Source organism: Gymnogyps californianus, chromosome 3 (genome assembly GCF_018139145.2).
Source record: "Gymnogyps californianus isolate 813 chromosome 3, ASM1813914v2, whole genome shotgun sequence".
Taxonomy (NCBI): domain Eukaryota; kingdom Metazoa; phylum Chordata; class Aves; order Accipitriformes; family Cathartidae; genus Gymnogyps; species Gymnogyps californianus.
Genome location: NC_059473.1, coordinates 95,441,390 through 95,457,780, shown reverse-complemented (window position 1 = coordinate 95,457,780; position 16,391 = coordinate 95,441,390). Strand labels below are relative to the sequence as shown.

Below are 16,391 nucleotides of genomic sequence, written 5' to 3'. Positions count from 1 at the left end.
AAGCATGACAAACACAGGGTAGAAGATGCTTTTCTGTTGAATCAGATGTGACCTGAGTAGTTGTTGTTAACCTCAGAAGTCTTTAGAACTTTTAACTGAATAATTTGTTTTGTAGGGTGAAATGGGTGCAAAAGGACAGGATGGTGTTGCTGGTCTTCCTGGCGAAAAGGTATGTTCGTGTATATTGATATGTAATTTGACTCACGGGAAGTGTTCATTATAAGCCACTGACATATGTAATTATGTATAGAAATGGGAGGATAGAACACTTCTCTTAGGAAATGAACTTCTCTTACCTGAACTGCCATGTTTTTGTAGCACACTGAAAAAGCCATTCAGACCAATAGTATTCTCGGCAGATGTGCTTGCTTGTTTTTTTTCCTAAAAGGGGGGGCTACACAGAACCAAAGGAAGCCACTTGTTCCACTGTGCAGTTTGTGGTCTGCAAGCCTAGAAAAGAGCTCTTATGCTCTCAACAGGCCACTTGGTAGAGCTTTGAGATGAACACCACTGACCTCTAAGTAAAGACTTGGGAAGAGCAGTGGCTAAGAAAGCGTGTCAGCCTGCCTGTGTATTCAAGAGGATAAGTTTCACTTCATTTCAGGACGTTGGTGTTCGAATTAAGGCAGTTGTACATGTTTATTGAGTTCAGAGCTAGTTACTTGTATTAGAGGAAGTCTACTAGTCTAATATCCAGCATTTTCAGTATAGAAGACAGCCCTCATAACACTGAGGAAACAGCGTGTTGCTGGAGTTTCTAATCATTTGGCCTCTTGTGATTTTTTTTTTTTTTTTCTGGTCCATAGTAACAGCTGAAACAATAGTGGATTTTCTGCATATACATGGAAGCCAGTTAATATATAAATGAATGAAACTCGCCAGATACATGTGTTAGTGCACTTCACTGATTTTTTTTTTTTTTAATTTATTTTATTTATTTCAGTGGTATCTTTAGCATCATGATTTAAGTCCTCAACCCTCAATTCTGTCAATTTAGGTTCTTTTTCATCGTGTACTTCAAGTTTCTGTTCTTTCAGTGCCGTAAACAAGTATGCCTTTTAAAGGCAGCTGTTGCTGTGAGAGGCTCAGAATTTCAATATTGTGCTTTATTGGTTGACATGCTGCTTTCACGTGTATGCAACGTTTTAGTAATGGCAGAGGGTTTGGTTTATTTTGTAATTATCCAGATTTCTAAGTGCTGAAAGAAGTAGAGTTTCACTTCAACTGTCAGGTTTAAAATCTGTAATTAACAGGATATAGAATTATGAAACTATCTTTTATTTTTACTTACTATTTCTGTCTCAAATTGTGTTTTGTTAAAAATGGGAGGTAGATATATAATATTACCAAAGGGATGAGTTAAAATAATGATATTTGCTGCTGATGCTAAGTTATATGTGGAAGAAAAATGCAGAGCAGGCTGCAAAGATGTTCAAAGGACTTTGCGATGTTGAGGGACTGAATTATAAAGTGGTATGTAAAACTCAGAGAAAGTAATAGTAAAGTGATTCAGATGAAGAGGAAAAACGAAGCAAACATTATGTATTTCATGTTGGACTCTGGACTAGCTATTACTGTTCAGGAAGGTGATCTTGGAATTACAGATCAATGAAAACATAGATTCACTGTTAAGTGCTAGTCAAATAAACAAATGGAATTTAGGATCAATTAGGAAGAGAATAGGGAACAAAGCAAAAGCATCTTAATGTCATTATTATTAATGAAACTGTATTGTGCTGCATCTTAAATGTTGTATACGGTTCTGGTTCCCACATGTCAAAGTGGATCTAATATTACTGGAAAAGCTTCAGAGGGGTTGTCATGAGTGATCAAGAGCATTGGGCATCTTCCAGTTAAGGCGTGATTTCAATTTGAAAAAGGCACAACTGAGATGAAATATGTCCTATTCTGTGCTCTATACAATCATGAATGGAACAGAAAAGATTAATAGGGATTTATTTATTTATTTTACTCTCCTTTTCAGCGTGTGAACTAGAGCATCAAACCTATCTGATAGCAAGTTCAAAAAGGATAGAAAGGGCTCATTCTTCCTATTACATGATTACAGTTTGAACACTCTGCCACAGGATTTAAACAGTCTGAAAATTTATTAGAAAGTTGATGGAATAAGAATCCGTGGAGTGTGTCAGACACTGCTGCTTGTCTGAAAGTTCTTGAGCTCTGAGATGCTGAAGTCTGGGAAACCCACTGGAGAAGTCTTTATGGTTGCCCTGTTATACTTTTCTGTAGGCATCTGTTGCCACAATTGTAGTCGTATACTTGACTAGAGAAACCTTTGATTTGATCCAGCTAGACAGTTTTTACTTTACTGTGCTCCCAGATGTGAATTAACGGAAACAGTTATTGTAAAACATTGTAGATTGAATGAGATTGATCTAGAATGAAGCTGTGTTTTCCCTTGGCTCTTTCTGTAGCTCCTTCTCTGATGTTATCTTTCTTTAAAATTACCAGGCTACATTGCTTTTCCAGTACAAGTTATTATTACAGTTACCATGGTTAATACTGTTTGGGGTTTTTTTTGCTTAGCGCCTTGCAGATTCACTGTCAGGCCAAATCCCAAAGCTCCTGTTAGTTTACGTAAGGCTCAACAGTCAGATTATATTTAATATCAAGACACTGTACTTTTCCTGAACATTATAACTCTTTTAATTCCGACTACATAAAAGCCATACCGTTGTTGCAAAATAAAAATGAAGTACTGTGGAATCTGAAACTGGCAAAACCAAAAGCTGTTTAAAAAAAAAAGGCAAACAAAATATTTTGTACATGCATAGCTAGATGAAGAAACTGAGATTCAGCCACCCAGCTTCTGCCAGCCAGAGTTGTCATCTCTATGCAGAGTAGTACAGTGCTGTGTGGAATTATTAGCTCCTTTCTGGAGGTAGAATCACTTTATTTTCCTCGTGTTGTGAACAGTGTTAACATGCTCTGTCTCTCAGTTGATGCATTAAGAGCTATGTAAACTTGTGTGCATCTGTTATTTTTGTGCTGCTTTTTCTGGGATGTTCTGGATGCTAAAAATGCACACAGATTCAAAGACAACTGGACAAAGTAAAGGAATAAAAATACTCTAAGCACTGTTATATACAAAGGCATCTCCTACGTTTCAGGAAGTTGAGGTGCAGACTGTGCAATGCTGGGAGAGCATTCTCAGGAGCTACTGCTGTTTGTTTATCCTCTTAAACCCTTCAATAAGCATTATCTTTTGTTGGCGATGTTATATTTTTTTTGACTGGTATGGCTATTTTTATGGTTTTCTGCACTGTATTTTTCTGAGCTTTGTGCAGATGTGCCCCCTGAGTCACTAGTTAGAAATAGGAAAAAGAAAAAAGAAATGATACAATTATTTTTTATGTAAATGCAGTTTGAGGCTTCAGAGAGCAGAGGGGCTCTTTCTGATACACCCAAAAACTATCCACTGCAATACTCCATTGTTCATACTTCTTTCCTGGGGGAAAGGTTCAGAGAATAAATACGTGGCAAATCTTACTCATGTTGCTATGAGTAAGCAACAATATCAATTCATTTGACCTATTTTAGAAATTTACTTTAGAATGAGATAAACTTGGCTATTAGAAGGCCTGTTTCTGTAGAACTGATTAGCTCAAACGTACCTGATGTTGTAGTGAAAAACTAAAGTTAGAATAATTCTATCCAATATACTTAATTACTTGAGAGAGTCTTATCAGGAGAATCTCCCAGGAAAGTACTCCATGGTCATATACTTAATTTTCAAGATCTGTGTGAATGGTGAGAAGTCTGTAAGGCTTCATATATGGCCTTGACTTTCAGGGATCTAAAGTGTGAAAATAGATTGTGTACCTCACATATCTTCAGTCTGTCTTCAAATGTGACACTTGGCCTTCTGTCATTTGTAAGATGTATTATTGCTGACAACATAATTTCCCATTCACTAAACGCTGCAGTGGTTTTGCAACAGTTGTACTGGCTAATAGGTGCAGATCTAAGTGGTGTAGACTTCTAGGAGGTTCTTGCCATTTGAGAGGTTGGATCTGCTGTGGGCTAATACAGAGAACAAAGTTTAAGTCTTGATGACTCTAGTGTGACATAAGAATAGCCTTAACACCCAAAAGAAAACAGATGAGTGTTCAGGCCATAGTTCTGCAGTTTTGCTGATTTTTCTACTGCAGTTCTTGTAAGCTGCCAAAGTGAAAAATGAGGTTTCCACTGACTGGCAGCACACCACAACGTGCCTGTCATCCCATCTGCCTTCAGGGCAAAAGCAGTCAGTGTGACAGTGCTGATGACCAATCTAGAGAGTGAAGAATCAAATGCAGTCCCTGTGGAGCCCTACCACAGGCCCCCAAAGTCACAACACAGTAGATCGTGGACACCATCACATATATGACTCTCTCTTTGATGTCTAACTTCCTAGTTCCTTCATCCCTGTCCTTTTTCAGGGGATCGTCTTAAGAGATACTTTTTAAATAGTAGATCCTACTTAGGACAACAGAATAAGTTCTTGAGAGTATCAGAGGAGAGAGTTCTGTGGTGTTAGTTTATAGTTCTAAAAAATAAGAGGGTAGTAGTCCTCCCTTGGAAGGAAACTCACTTTGTAGACTACCAGAAGATAAGGAATATATTGCCATGATCCCCTTTCTGCAATCAGGACTGATTTGTAGCTTAGCCTTTTGGGGACACTTCTTCAAGGTATCTGTCAAATCATGATACAAGAAGAACTGGAAGGTTGTGGTAAATCAGAATCACTGTGCGCGTGAGACCTTATGCCTTGGTCTTCTGAAGGTGTTCAGCAAAGTCCGTGAGGACAGAAGAAACATATGTCAAGGGAGGCACTGTGTTAGCCAATTTTTTTGGCAATTAGCAAGTGAAATTGCCTCTGGATACACTTCTGAAGATGTTTAGTATAATTGGATTGCAGCCAGAGTGCTGGCTGTATGGCCTGAGAAATTAAATCTGTCCCTGAAGCAGAGGTTTGAGGTGACTGGAGTGCTCTAAGGTGTAGGATGACAGTCGCCTATCTGCTGCAAATCAGGCTCCACAAGTTAAGCAACCCTGATGTAGCAGTTAGACTAACCTCATTATGACAACAAGAACTGATTGCTCTGCCATTAAGAATGGTCTTCACGTACCATTGCTGTGTGCGGGGTCGTACCACTGGTATAGTCTGAGGAAGGTTGATGCACTGCTGGAAAGTATTCCTATTTTAAAAGTTTGGTTATTTTCCTAGTGTTCCTGTCATACTGAAATGGTGAGAGGACTCTCCTGTTGGTGAGACCCACAGGCTTCTCCTTTACTGAAGTCATAGTATTGTATTACTTCCATAGAGGTTGCATGTGTGCAGGTCCTTTCCATAGCACCTACTGGGGGACTGATACAGATAAGGACGGTCAGTTTCACTGCTATGTATTTTGCATCGGGAGAGCACAGGGTTAGTCTCTCCACTCTTCCAGCCCAGGAAACAATTAGACTTTGCACGAAGCATATTGTGTGTTGGATCCTCCTTTTGTAGTGTACTTCTAGGCCTTCCAAATAGTCTGACAACTTAGGAGGTGTATACTTTGAACCATGACTAGGAGATCAAGTATTCCAGCCTTAAAAATGTGTTCTTAGATGTTTTCTGAGAAGGGGGGTGGTGGGGGGGAAGCCACCAGATCTTTTTGTTCTCATTTACAGGAGTTTATTCTGTCCCTTTCCTTTCCTCAGCTTTTTGTAAACTCGAACAAGCTGGGTTTGATTTGCCTCTGTATAGTTGAGATTTTTCTGTTTCCTTCTCCTGTCACTGAGCCGAATAACTCAAGTCCTCTCCTTCCCTTTGCTTCTGGGTCTATAATGCCATGACAATGAAGCTCCAAATTAAAAGTTTATTTATGTCCTGGATGCTAGGTGATGTAGTCCTGTTTGGGTTGGTTTTTTGGGGTGTTTTTTTTTCTGGTCTGTGATGCCTTGGCAGTCAAGATGAACCTCTCAACTGTTTCGGCATATCACATTTTAGGGGGTGGACAATCTCTGTGTGCTTGAAAAGTTTAGCGGGAGAGTTCCTGGTTCTGAGAGATAGGTTGCCACCACTTTGATACAAAGTACTAAGCCTCTTGGGGAGTTATGGTTTATGTGTGTTATGGGTCCTGCTAGCCAAAAAGCTCTTAAGCTTCTGAGAACGTGCTGATGGCAGCAAGGCTCAAAGGACTCAAGGTGCTGAAGGTGAGTAATTGGCTCTGTTCTTGGCCGTTCCATATTTGCCTATTTTTTTGTATTATGAAAATACTTTTTCTTCTTTCTCGGTCACTACATTCTGAAAAATAAAACTGACGTAGCCAGAAATGTAATTCAGAAAATTCAGAAGACTTACCAAACTAAACAGTTATTGTTTGTTCCCCTTTATCCAAACCTCCATAGTAATTGCTTTCTTATGCTTCATGGAATACAATTCATAGTGATGGAGATGATACATCTATGTTTCTTAAACTACATTTTGTGAAATACCTGTGACACCATTCACTTTTAATACTTGACTTTCAAATGGCTTAGCTTTACTGTTGTAGTTTTTTGCACTACTTTTTTGCAATCTAAATTATGAACAGACATCCTAAAATATTAAATATATTGGATAAGCTTTTAAAAGTAGCTGGTTTTGCACAGTAAGCCTGGAGAAGCAGTGAAATATTCAATATGCTGTGAATTTGCTACTGCGCTGTATGGGTGCTCCCACAGTATATTAATAAAATAAACAGTTTAGACAGACTGAAAGGAGAAAGAAATGCTTATGTGAATAAAAACAATGTTTATCACTACACAACTTAGATTTATATTCAAAGTCAGACTAGAGAAAAAAACTGAGTGTACATTTCAAGAGCTCTACCAACTGTATGAGTGCTATTTGTACTTGAAGCATCATGAAAATGAGATTGGGTTTACATGAAACTGTGCAGTACGTATCTGTAAAAGGATTGTGTCGTCTTTTGTTCACTTGCATGTATTTGTGACAACGGCCCAACAAAGTGTACATGAACTCACATATTTTGTGAGCTAGAAGATAACAGGACTAGAATATATAATGCTGCTTGTGGTGGTGTTCTTCTAATTTAACTGTATGAGATGGTTATCTGTAACTTTAGTTTTCTCAAGTCTGTTTTCAGTGTGCTGTCTTCAGTTTCAACTGACTCTGAAACCTAACACTGATGACTTTATTCTTGTTAAATTTGATTACCCTTTTGAAATAGGGTTCTCTCTATGTTTGGTACAGGTAAGCAAATGATTAGTAAAAGGGTTCCCAAAATGTGATATAGATACCATTTGTGATATGTGTGCTGCATCAAAACAGCATGTTAACACTTCCTGAACAGCCTACTTTGCATTGCTTGGTGGGAAGAGCTCCCTTTTCCCTTAGTGGTACCTGAGAAAATGAGTTTCAAAACTGCTGCATTATAAGATTATTTTTTTTAAAGAAGAAATTGAATTCAGAAGCTCAGTATAAAAAATGGCTTGGAAATGTCCAGTGCTTTGTTTTCCAACTTGATTTAAATATATATTCCAAAATTTTAAATTAATGTAAAAAATTATAGATGACATGCTAGTATGGTGTGTGACTTCAGATTACTTTCAGAGATGCTTTTAATGCCCATCTCCATACTGAGTTACTCCAGGGTCAGGTCTTCAGGGCCAGCTATGTTATAAAATCCACAACCGGAAACTTGTTAAATGTACATCCAAATCAAATCGTGTTATCATGAAGATCCTTGTGACCATTGACCTGCTTTCCCCATTGCTCCAGCTAGACCATGGAAACTCTGTCTAGAATTTTCCAAGGCATATTTGACTTTGCAGAAGAGCCATAGATATATGGCCTATTATACCAGTTCAGCATATGCTCCTGGAGCATCAATCACTCATGCAAATATACAAATCTGAGGAGACATTGGTGTTGAGCTTACAGTAATGCAGTCTTTTCCTTGCAGCTGTCTCAAAAGATCGCTGGACACAGTGCCTTCCACATTTCATGTGCTGTACAGATCCTTGATAGGGGTCAGGATATTTCCGAAGTAGCTCATCAGCATCTCTGAGAAAGCTTCCAAAAATGCATGTGGAGCACTGGATAGGTACTGCTTAAAGCCATCTTTCTCAGTTTGTCTGTCTTTCGTTTAGTGCTACCCAATTTTTGAGCTCCTGTCATTGCTAATCGGTTATATTTCAATATTTTTAGATCAGGTAAGGACATAAATTGTGCAAGTTATGCAGCTTTTGAAAAATCCCTGTACTGCTTTACTCTGGAGTCTCCAACAGAGATAAAAAGAGTATAATCACTAATACAGGAAAAAGTAATTGACGTCAGAAAGCTTTTCAAAGTAGAATTGTAAGCTGTAAGAAAGTAAAGCTGAAACAACATTTTAATGGGAAATCCAGTGCAAATTTTTAAAAACTGGGTTTTTATGGGTAAACAAGTAAATAGATTAGCCTCAAAAAAGAAAGATAGTGGTTTTCTGATTGGAAACTTTATTACCACTAAGTTTAAAGCCTTGAGTTTGAGAATCGTCGGCCATTGGAAATCAGGCAGTTGGACACCATCTATTACAGCAACAAAACTTTGGTACAAGTTTTGTATTCTTTTTGTGTTTGCAGTGATATCTTTGTGTATAATTAACACACATCTAGTTTTAAGAGATGGATGAATATGAAAACAGTAGCTCTCAATAGCTTTCTGATGCATAAATATGCTTTCTAAAATCTTACTGGGCAAATACACTTTAGACCATTATGTTTTCCAAAACTTGTTTCATTGCTTCAGCATGTATAGTTCTTGCTTGCTTGCTCTCACTCTCTCCTTAGTGTTACAAGGAAGTGTTTTGAATAGCCTTTGATCATAAATTTGATTCCAGAGAGCTGTCTGCTGTGCTGACTTATTTTTGCCTTATTAGGTGATTTTTGCAGTTCACAACTCCAGGAACTGTTGAGCTCCATGGTTTTTCAATTCCTAAAGCTTAACGACAGCATTTCAGTTCAGTTCTCGATAGAAAGCTCTGTGGAATCAAATTACCTTGCGTGCAGTGACACTGCTTGGGTGTTATTTCCATTCTGGAGGGAATGGTACTAGTGACTGCTGTAGGTTGTGTACTGTTGGTGAGCAGAGACTTCATTTTTAATTAAAGAGTCGTTGCTTTTTGAGGAAAAAATAACTATGCTTCAGTCCATCAGCTAACCCATTTGAGAAAAGTCGTGGCATTGTCTTCTGTCCTCTTGTGGCTTCCCTCAAAATCAGATTAGTATGTCTCAGTAGAATAAAAGTGCAAATGTGTTTTGGGAGCCAGACACTAATGCTTGTATTGCTTGGCATCAGAGCCATGGGCTCCTTCAGGCAAGTGACACTGGTGAGATAAGAGTGGGGGTGGAAGGGTATACCCTCTGGTATTTGCAATGAAACAGTAATAAGCAGCAGAATGTGGCCAGTCACGGGGGCCTGGCGTGCAGCGGCCGCTATTGTGATGTGAGGTGTGGCCAAAGAAACGAGAGGTCACCATCCATTTTATAGGGGTCTGGGCTGCTGGGAGCAAAACTGAGGGTGGCACGCTGCCATGCAGGACAGGCTTTTGTTAGCATGTTATGTAACGTGGAAGTGAAAAATAATGCGGTTAAATAATGCAGTCATTAAATGCAGCTCTTTGTCCTTAATCAGAGATTAATGAATACTCTAGCTGTGAGCCTGTCTGGCTCTGGGATTCTTAACTACGTTTGAAAAGCCTCAGTCAGGACCTTACAGACTTTGAAAGGGCAGGGAAGGCTTGAGAATTCTTCTTCAATTGTTCGTAAATTATATTTATTGGGTACTTTCTATGAGGTTTCTGTGGCACATAGATTTTTTTCTTTTTTTTTAATTCCTTTAGTTGTGAGGGCTAGAGACTGTAGATTTTGAAACTAATATCTGAGCTTTTCACATCTTATCAGAAAGTAGGGCTTTAAGAAAAATACCCATTATTGCAAGACTTAGCATTGTAAAAGTTGGCAGCAGTGTATTGCAGGAGATGGACTAATTGGGGAGGAAGGAACTTTCTCACTGAACCGCAGCGTTGTACAGCTTGTCTGACACGTTTTGCTTAGTTTTGTTTGTCTTCTTTTGAGGAATTAGATATTGGACTTCACCAAATACTAGATTTTGGATCTGATGAATCATTGATCTATATTAGGATAGTTATGGATAACTTATGTTGCTCTACTTAATTTATATATAACAGTATTTTCTCTCTGGCTAACAACATCTACTACAAGTAGTGCATGAGATTTAAAAAAAAATTGTTAGCTTCATGCAATAGAAAATTTATATGTAGTACAGATTGTACAGAGGTTATAGATAATACTGTTGGCTGCTGTGACTTGTGACCTGTTAACTGCTAACTGTCCTTTGCCCTTTTTTTGGTGAGTTGTATTAGTCATATAATTATTTAAATAAATTCAGCTCAGATGTGCATTTTTAATGTCAATGAATACACTTCTTCCCAAAAAAGCCTTAAAAATTATAATGTAGGTTTTATATTCCAAATCCCATGTAAATTGCTTTTTTAATTCATAGATACCAAGTTGTTGGACATAAAAACTGCTTTTTAGTCATACAGCAAAATCATTCATAGGTATTGTAAAACAGAATGTGGGGGTTTTTTTGTTAATTCCCACTGCTAGCCAGTATTTATCAACACCTAAGATTCCTACTGCATGTTTCAAGTCTGAATCGATTAAATCAATGTGACACACTGAGGCTGGGCCAAGTCTTGTCTAATCAGCAGTCAGCACTGTTGCTCTGGCATGAAGCTCCCAAAAATAGAAACACAAGAAGTCAAACAAGTAAGTGGAAGGGCACTAAAAGAAAAAGTGCTGCTAATTCCACTGTTGACTTTCTGTCTAATGGATTCTTGTTCCCAGGCCACACTAAGTAAAGCAACTGGCACGGGGTGTGTTTCTGCAGATGGCTCAGCAGTGACACACGTGGCCCAGCTGGTTGACAGGTGTTTGATTTGTATTTAACAAGTATCTCACACAAGCCAGATTTTTTTTTTTTTTTTTTTTTACGGATACTGAGAAGCTAGTCAGCTGATGCTTTTTCTTTCAGAATTAACACCCCTTTCACTATGCTCCCTTTTTGTTGTGAAAGGCAATTCTTCTGATTTTCCCTTACAAATGAAGATGACATCGTTTTAGTTTGTAATAAGAAAGACACTAAATAGGAGAAATTAATTCATAGTTAACTTTATTTAATAACTGTAACCTGTTACCTTTACATGTGGAAGATGCACAACATTTTATTTATAGCTATTGACAATAAGATCTCAAGAAATGTTTCTTTAGCTGTCCACTTCTTAGAATGAAAATTCCCTTAAAGAGTATGTGTGGCAGGAGAATGCCAGACTTCAGGCGTATAGCTGTTACACTCTGTGTTCGTGTGTCTTCCCATAACGTGAGAAGATCTTGGGACTTTCTTGTATAGTTCAGCACAAGCCTGGAGTAAAAGAAATTCCCTGCCCAGAGGAGCATACAGTATTGATAGAGATGCACCCAAGGCTGCGAGGGAAGAGCAAAGGTGGGAAACTACTTAACAGACGAGAATAAATAGTGTACAATGCTATTCCTTATTGATTTTGTTATAAGCTACATAACAGCATGCTGCATAATTGAAGAGAGATTGTCTCAATGGTGACCTGTTTATTTAAATACACTCTGGGGGTTTTGTTTTAATAACTGTGAGTGGAAGAAATTATGATCTTTGTGGCATTTGTTAGTCAGTGCCATCATAGCAACTCTGCTGGCAAATCCAGCAGTGGAAATAGTAGAGTTAATGTGAACTCTCAGAGCCTTAGCCAGTAGGATGTGTAATGTAACAGTGACTATGGCCAGTTTGTCTCCCCCCTGCCCATCTGCCTGCCCGCCCGCCTGCCCTATTTCTTCATACTTTAGTCTGAGCATTTTTCTTTTCTGGTATCAAATCCATGAGGTGGAAGAAGGTGAGACTTCAGGACCTGCTAACAAAAATGCATGGCTCTTTGCAGTGACAGGGTTATAATGCCAGTGTTGTGAAATAGCCAGAAGAAATACCACCCTGTAGAATATAGTGTACTGGCAGTACTTCTGCTGAACCTTGGAAGAATGAGAAAGGAATGCTGCCAGAGAAATGGCTGTCAGAGTAGTGTTGAATCTCTAAATAAACATTGGGGTTTAGTGAGAGGATGATTAAAAAACTCATGCAGAGAGCCTGTGTCCCTCGGACAGTGGACTAGCTTCTTTCTGTCAGGCATCCCAGATGTGAGATATGGAGTAGGCTAATAAGCCTCAAAGAGGTTAAGAAAAGGGCCTGAAAGGAACAACCCTACTAGGCTGAGATGTTGCTGTTCCCCACAAAGCTGCTCAGAATTGATAGTAATGGGGTACACCTGGAGATTTACCTTTAGGGAGCAGTTCCTAGGGCTCTTGTGCTGACAGTAGATCTGCTAATCCCAGATTCACAGGTGGGGAACTGTCTGTTGGAGTCCTAGATACATGGTCGGTATATCCTCTTCATCCAAATACTAGCCCATCTCCAAAATACATCAAATCTGAAAAGGCATTGTTTTTGAAGTGAGGAGATATATTTCTTGCGAAAGTCTTAAACTTCCAAGTATAAATGGAGACATGGAAACTGTATCTTGAACTGCTATATTTATCAATAGTTGATAGGAGGTTTGCAGCTACACGAGCACACTGTGCTGGTTTTGGCTGGGATAGAGTTAATTTTCTTCACAGCAGCTAGTATGGGGCTATGTTTTAGATTTGTGCTGGAAACAGTGTTGATAATACAGGGATGTTTTCGTTACTGCTGAGCAGTGCTTACACAGTCAAGGCCTTTTCTGCTTCTCACACCACCCCACCAGCGAGTAGGCTGGGGGTGCACAAGAAGTTGGGAGGGGACACAGCTGGGACAGCTGACCCCAACTGACCCAAGGGATATTCCATACCATATAACATCATGCTCAGCATATAAAGCTGGGGGAAGAAGAAGGAAGGGGGGGACGTTTGGGGTGATGTCATTTGTCTTCCCAAGTAACCATTACACATGATGGAGCCCTGCTTTCTTGGAGATGGCTGAACACCTGCCTGCCGATGGGAAGCAGTGAATGAATTCCTTGTTTTGCTTTGCTTGTGCACACGGCTTTTGCTTTACCTATTAAACTGTCTTTATCTCAACCCACGAGTTTTCTCACTTTTACCCTTCTGATTCTCTTCCCGCATCCCGCTGTGGGGGCAGTGAACGAGTGGCTGTGTGGTGCTTAGTTGCCGGCTGGGGTTAAACCATGATACACACCAACAATATGGTATTTCAGAAAAAGTACTCATTTGAGTTAGTTCCTAGGTTAGAAATTCCAGTCTATATGCAGTCTATTTATTTTTGATTCAACTTAAATCCTTAGTTTTGCTACTGCTTTTTTGCATTTCATATCTGTGTGGTTAGACATTAGACATTAGTGTTAGTTAGTTAGTTAGACATTAGTCTTTAATGGTCTGTGGGACAGATCTTTGTTAGTGTAAACTGACATTTGTACTAGCTGAGAATCTGCCTCCTGAATCTTCAGGTTATGGAAATGGATTATGATGATAATAATAATAATTCCTGCGGTAAAGAATAGACTATGACATCTAAGAGGTTGACAATGCTGTTTATCTTCCTAATATAAACTCGGGGCTCCAATTATTATGGTGAATATAATAGTCCTAATATATTTTATTATTTTAAAAAGACCTCTGCAATTCATTGAGATTGGATAATGCTTCTTAACTTATATTTAACATTATTGTGTTTCAAATATTATTTTAGCAAGGCCAATTAGATGAATTTCCAGTTCTGTTGAAACTTTAATAGGATTTAGATTTGCTTTAATACCATGTTATGGCTGGGTTAACAATAAATCAATAGATGGTGTGTAAGTCAGGCAATTTTTCTTTTGACAGATCTCCCATAAGGGAAAAAAAAGTTACAAAAATCTATCAGTTGTCCATGAGTATAAGATCACTTCAAAATTTTTTCTACTGCGTTGCTTCAGATGATAGAAATATCTATCATCTACATCATAGAGCCAAGTACTGGTATTTCAGCAGTAACCAAGTGGGAACAAAAAGATCAGTAGATGCAGTGAAACCAGAATGTCATAATGTTTAGCAGAAACTTCCTGACATGACTAATCCAGGAGATTCACGGGGCAAGTCTTGGTAAATATCAGCTGAATATATTTTTATGTAATTAATATCCTATGAGGTGATCCCAACCATTAACAGGAACCTGTTTAAAGAAACAAGGAAATATTCCAGTAGGCTAAGGAAGGTGTCATATAATGGAGTATAATTGGTGTAGGATTTTTATTCGTTAAAGGCGAAGCTCTGCCCCTGCTGGTGGCTCTGGACTGGCTTGGTACGTGCTCCACGGGGGAGGATGCTGCTCGAGCCCTCTGACAGTACATTGTTGAACATTCCGCTCCATTTCTGCAATGCTAAAAATAGTTGTCCTCATTTTAAAACACCGGGCTATTAGATTATTCCAGGGGTCTGGCATACTCAGGGTAATGGAAGGCACATATCCATAAATTATCAAAACAGTAAGTAGTGTTTGACCATGCTGATTTTACTACTTTTAAGATGAGTTTCCTTGCTAGCAACCCTGGAGTACCAAGCCTATTCTGTAAATCAAACTTCTGGCAATGCCCTAGTAAATTTAAAAATAAAAGGAAAAATGTTTGGTTTTCATATTGAGGATGGAGAAGCATCTGACTGCTTCTTGGTGGTTTTGTTTTTTTTTTTTTTAAATTTTGCAGAATCATATCTGCAAAATGCTTGAAGTATTTTACAGTAATTGTTTCTGTTTCCCAGCCTTGAAGAGAATCTCACGAAGTTCCAGTATGTTTGCCATTATAAATCATGTTAATGCCTAAAATGTTCCAAATAGCAAAACGCATTCCCAGTGATTGATACAAGTTTCTCTCAACTCTTCCTCCGCCCCCCGCCCCCCCCCCCCCCCCCCCAGTGATTAGATAATGTGATGCCGAATTCATTTTTGGCTCCATATTGTTTGGTAGTACAAGTAACCAAGGCACTTAATAAAGTTCACATACTTGTCTGTTAAGATAGCCTCTCCTTTTATTTTTTTTTTAATCTTTTTTAATGTGAAAGACTCTTATTTAGGGGGAAAAAATAGGTAAATGTGGAAGTCAAGGTATAAAAATTAATGTAAATGCATTCTAAGAAAGTTGCTAAGTACACAGATACAAAGCATCTTACTCTATCTTGAAAACCTTTAGGTATAAACTGAATTTCTAATTTTATAGGGTATTGCAGTGCAATTACAAACTGCAAAATCAATAAATGATAAATATATTAAGAACCATGATTATAAATACACTGCACATTTCCAAAATAGTTAAAGCAACCACAATGTTAATCATTTTAGATTTAATAAGAATCAGTATTGATGTAGGAGGTTATTTTTGCATTGTTGTGTTGAAGGGATAATCATTTGTAGAGCACTGGTTAAACAGTGCAAGGCAAAACATCTATGGTTTGTCTCCACAAAAAACAGTGAATGTGAGGGGTTTTTCTAGTTTACAGTGATCCAATATAGCAGGGAAGATAAAATATTATTATCTGGTAACTATTAGACTATGAAGAATTTTTCTGAATTCACACCGTAAATCTGGAGAAAATGAAGGGCTAAGGATTACTTGTACTGATTAATTAGAATTTTTCCTCAGTACGCTAGCATCTATTTTTACAGAGGGGAGCTGGAAGGAAGATGTTGGAAACTGTGCCATGAGTGGAGTTAGAAAAATGCCACTTTAACAAGCTATTTTAAGCTGTATTTTAAATGTTGTATATCATGAGTGCTTTGTATTTATTTGCTTAATTACTTGTATCATTTTGATGAGTAATTGTTCTTTTATTGGCTCTTTCTGTTGTTAAAAGAGATTGGAGTTTTTCCCTTGTCTCTGTTCTTTTGTTGCGTCTGTGAGGCATTTGTCTTCTGCTTGGCTTGGAATCAAATGAGTGAACTTTCAAAACTTTCTTTTGTTGCTGAATTTTGGCTTGGCTAGAAAACTGAATTGGATGGTGTGCGAGTCACTAGGGCAAACTTCTGTCAAGGAATTAAGACCCATGAATGGAATGGAGAAAGCATTTGATTTTAGATTCCTTTAATAAGTCTTCTAAACTCCCACTTGAAGTCATATAAGCACGGATGAATTCTTCTAACAGAACTTAGGTCAGTGTCTTTAGATTTATTGAGACCAAAATTAGTGTACTTCACAGTGGCATATTTGATGAATCTGTAATGGAGGGTGGTTCTTAGCTTTGAGTGGCAGAGCCTGGTTCTCACTAGGTCTGTAATTGTTTAACAC

The 16,391-nt window shown here is 38.3% G+C and overlaps 1 protein-coding gene across 1 annotated transcript in view; it reads left to right on the top strand.

The window, feature by feature from the left end:
• Positions 1–16,391, top strand: part of COL19A1 (collagen type XIX alpha 1 chain) — a 198,092-nt gene that overhangs the window by 47,477 nt on the left and 134,224 nt on the right. Inside the window, 1 exon segment of the mRNA XM_050893865.1 lies at positions 116–169. Within this exon segment, the coding sequence (XP_050749822.1) occupies positions 116–169 (54 nt within the window).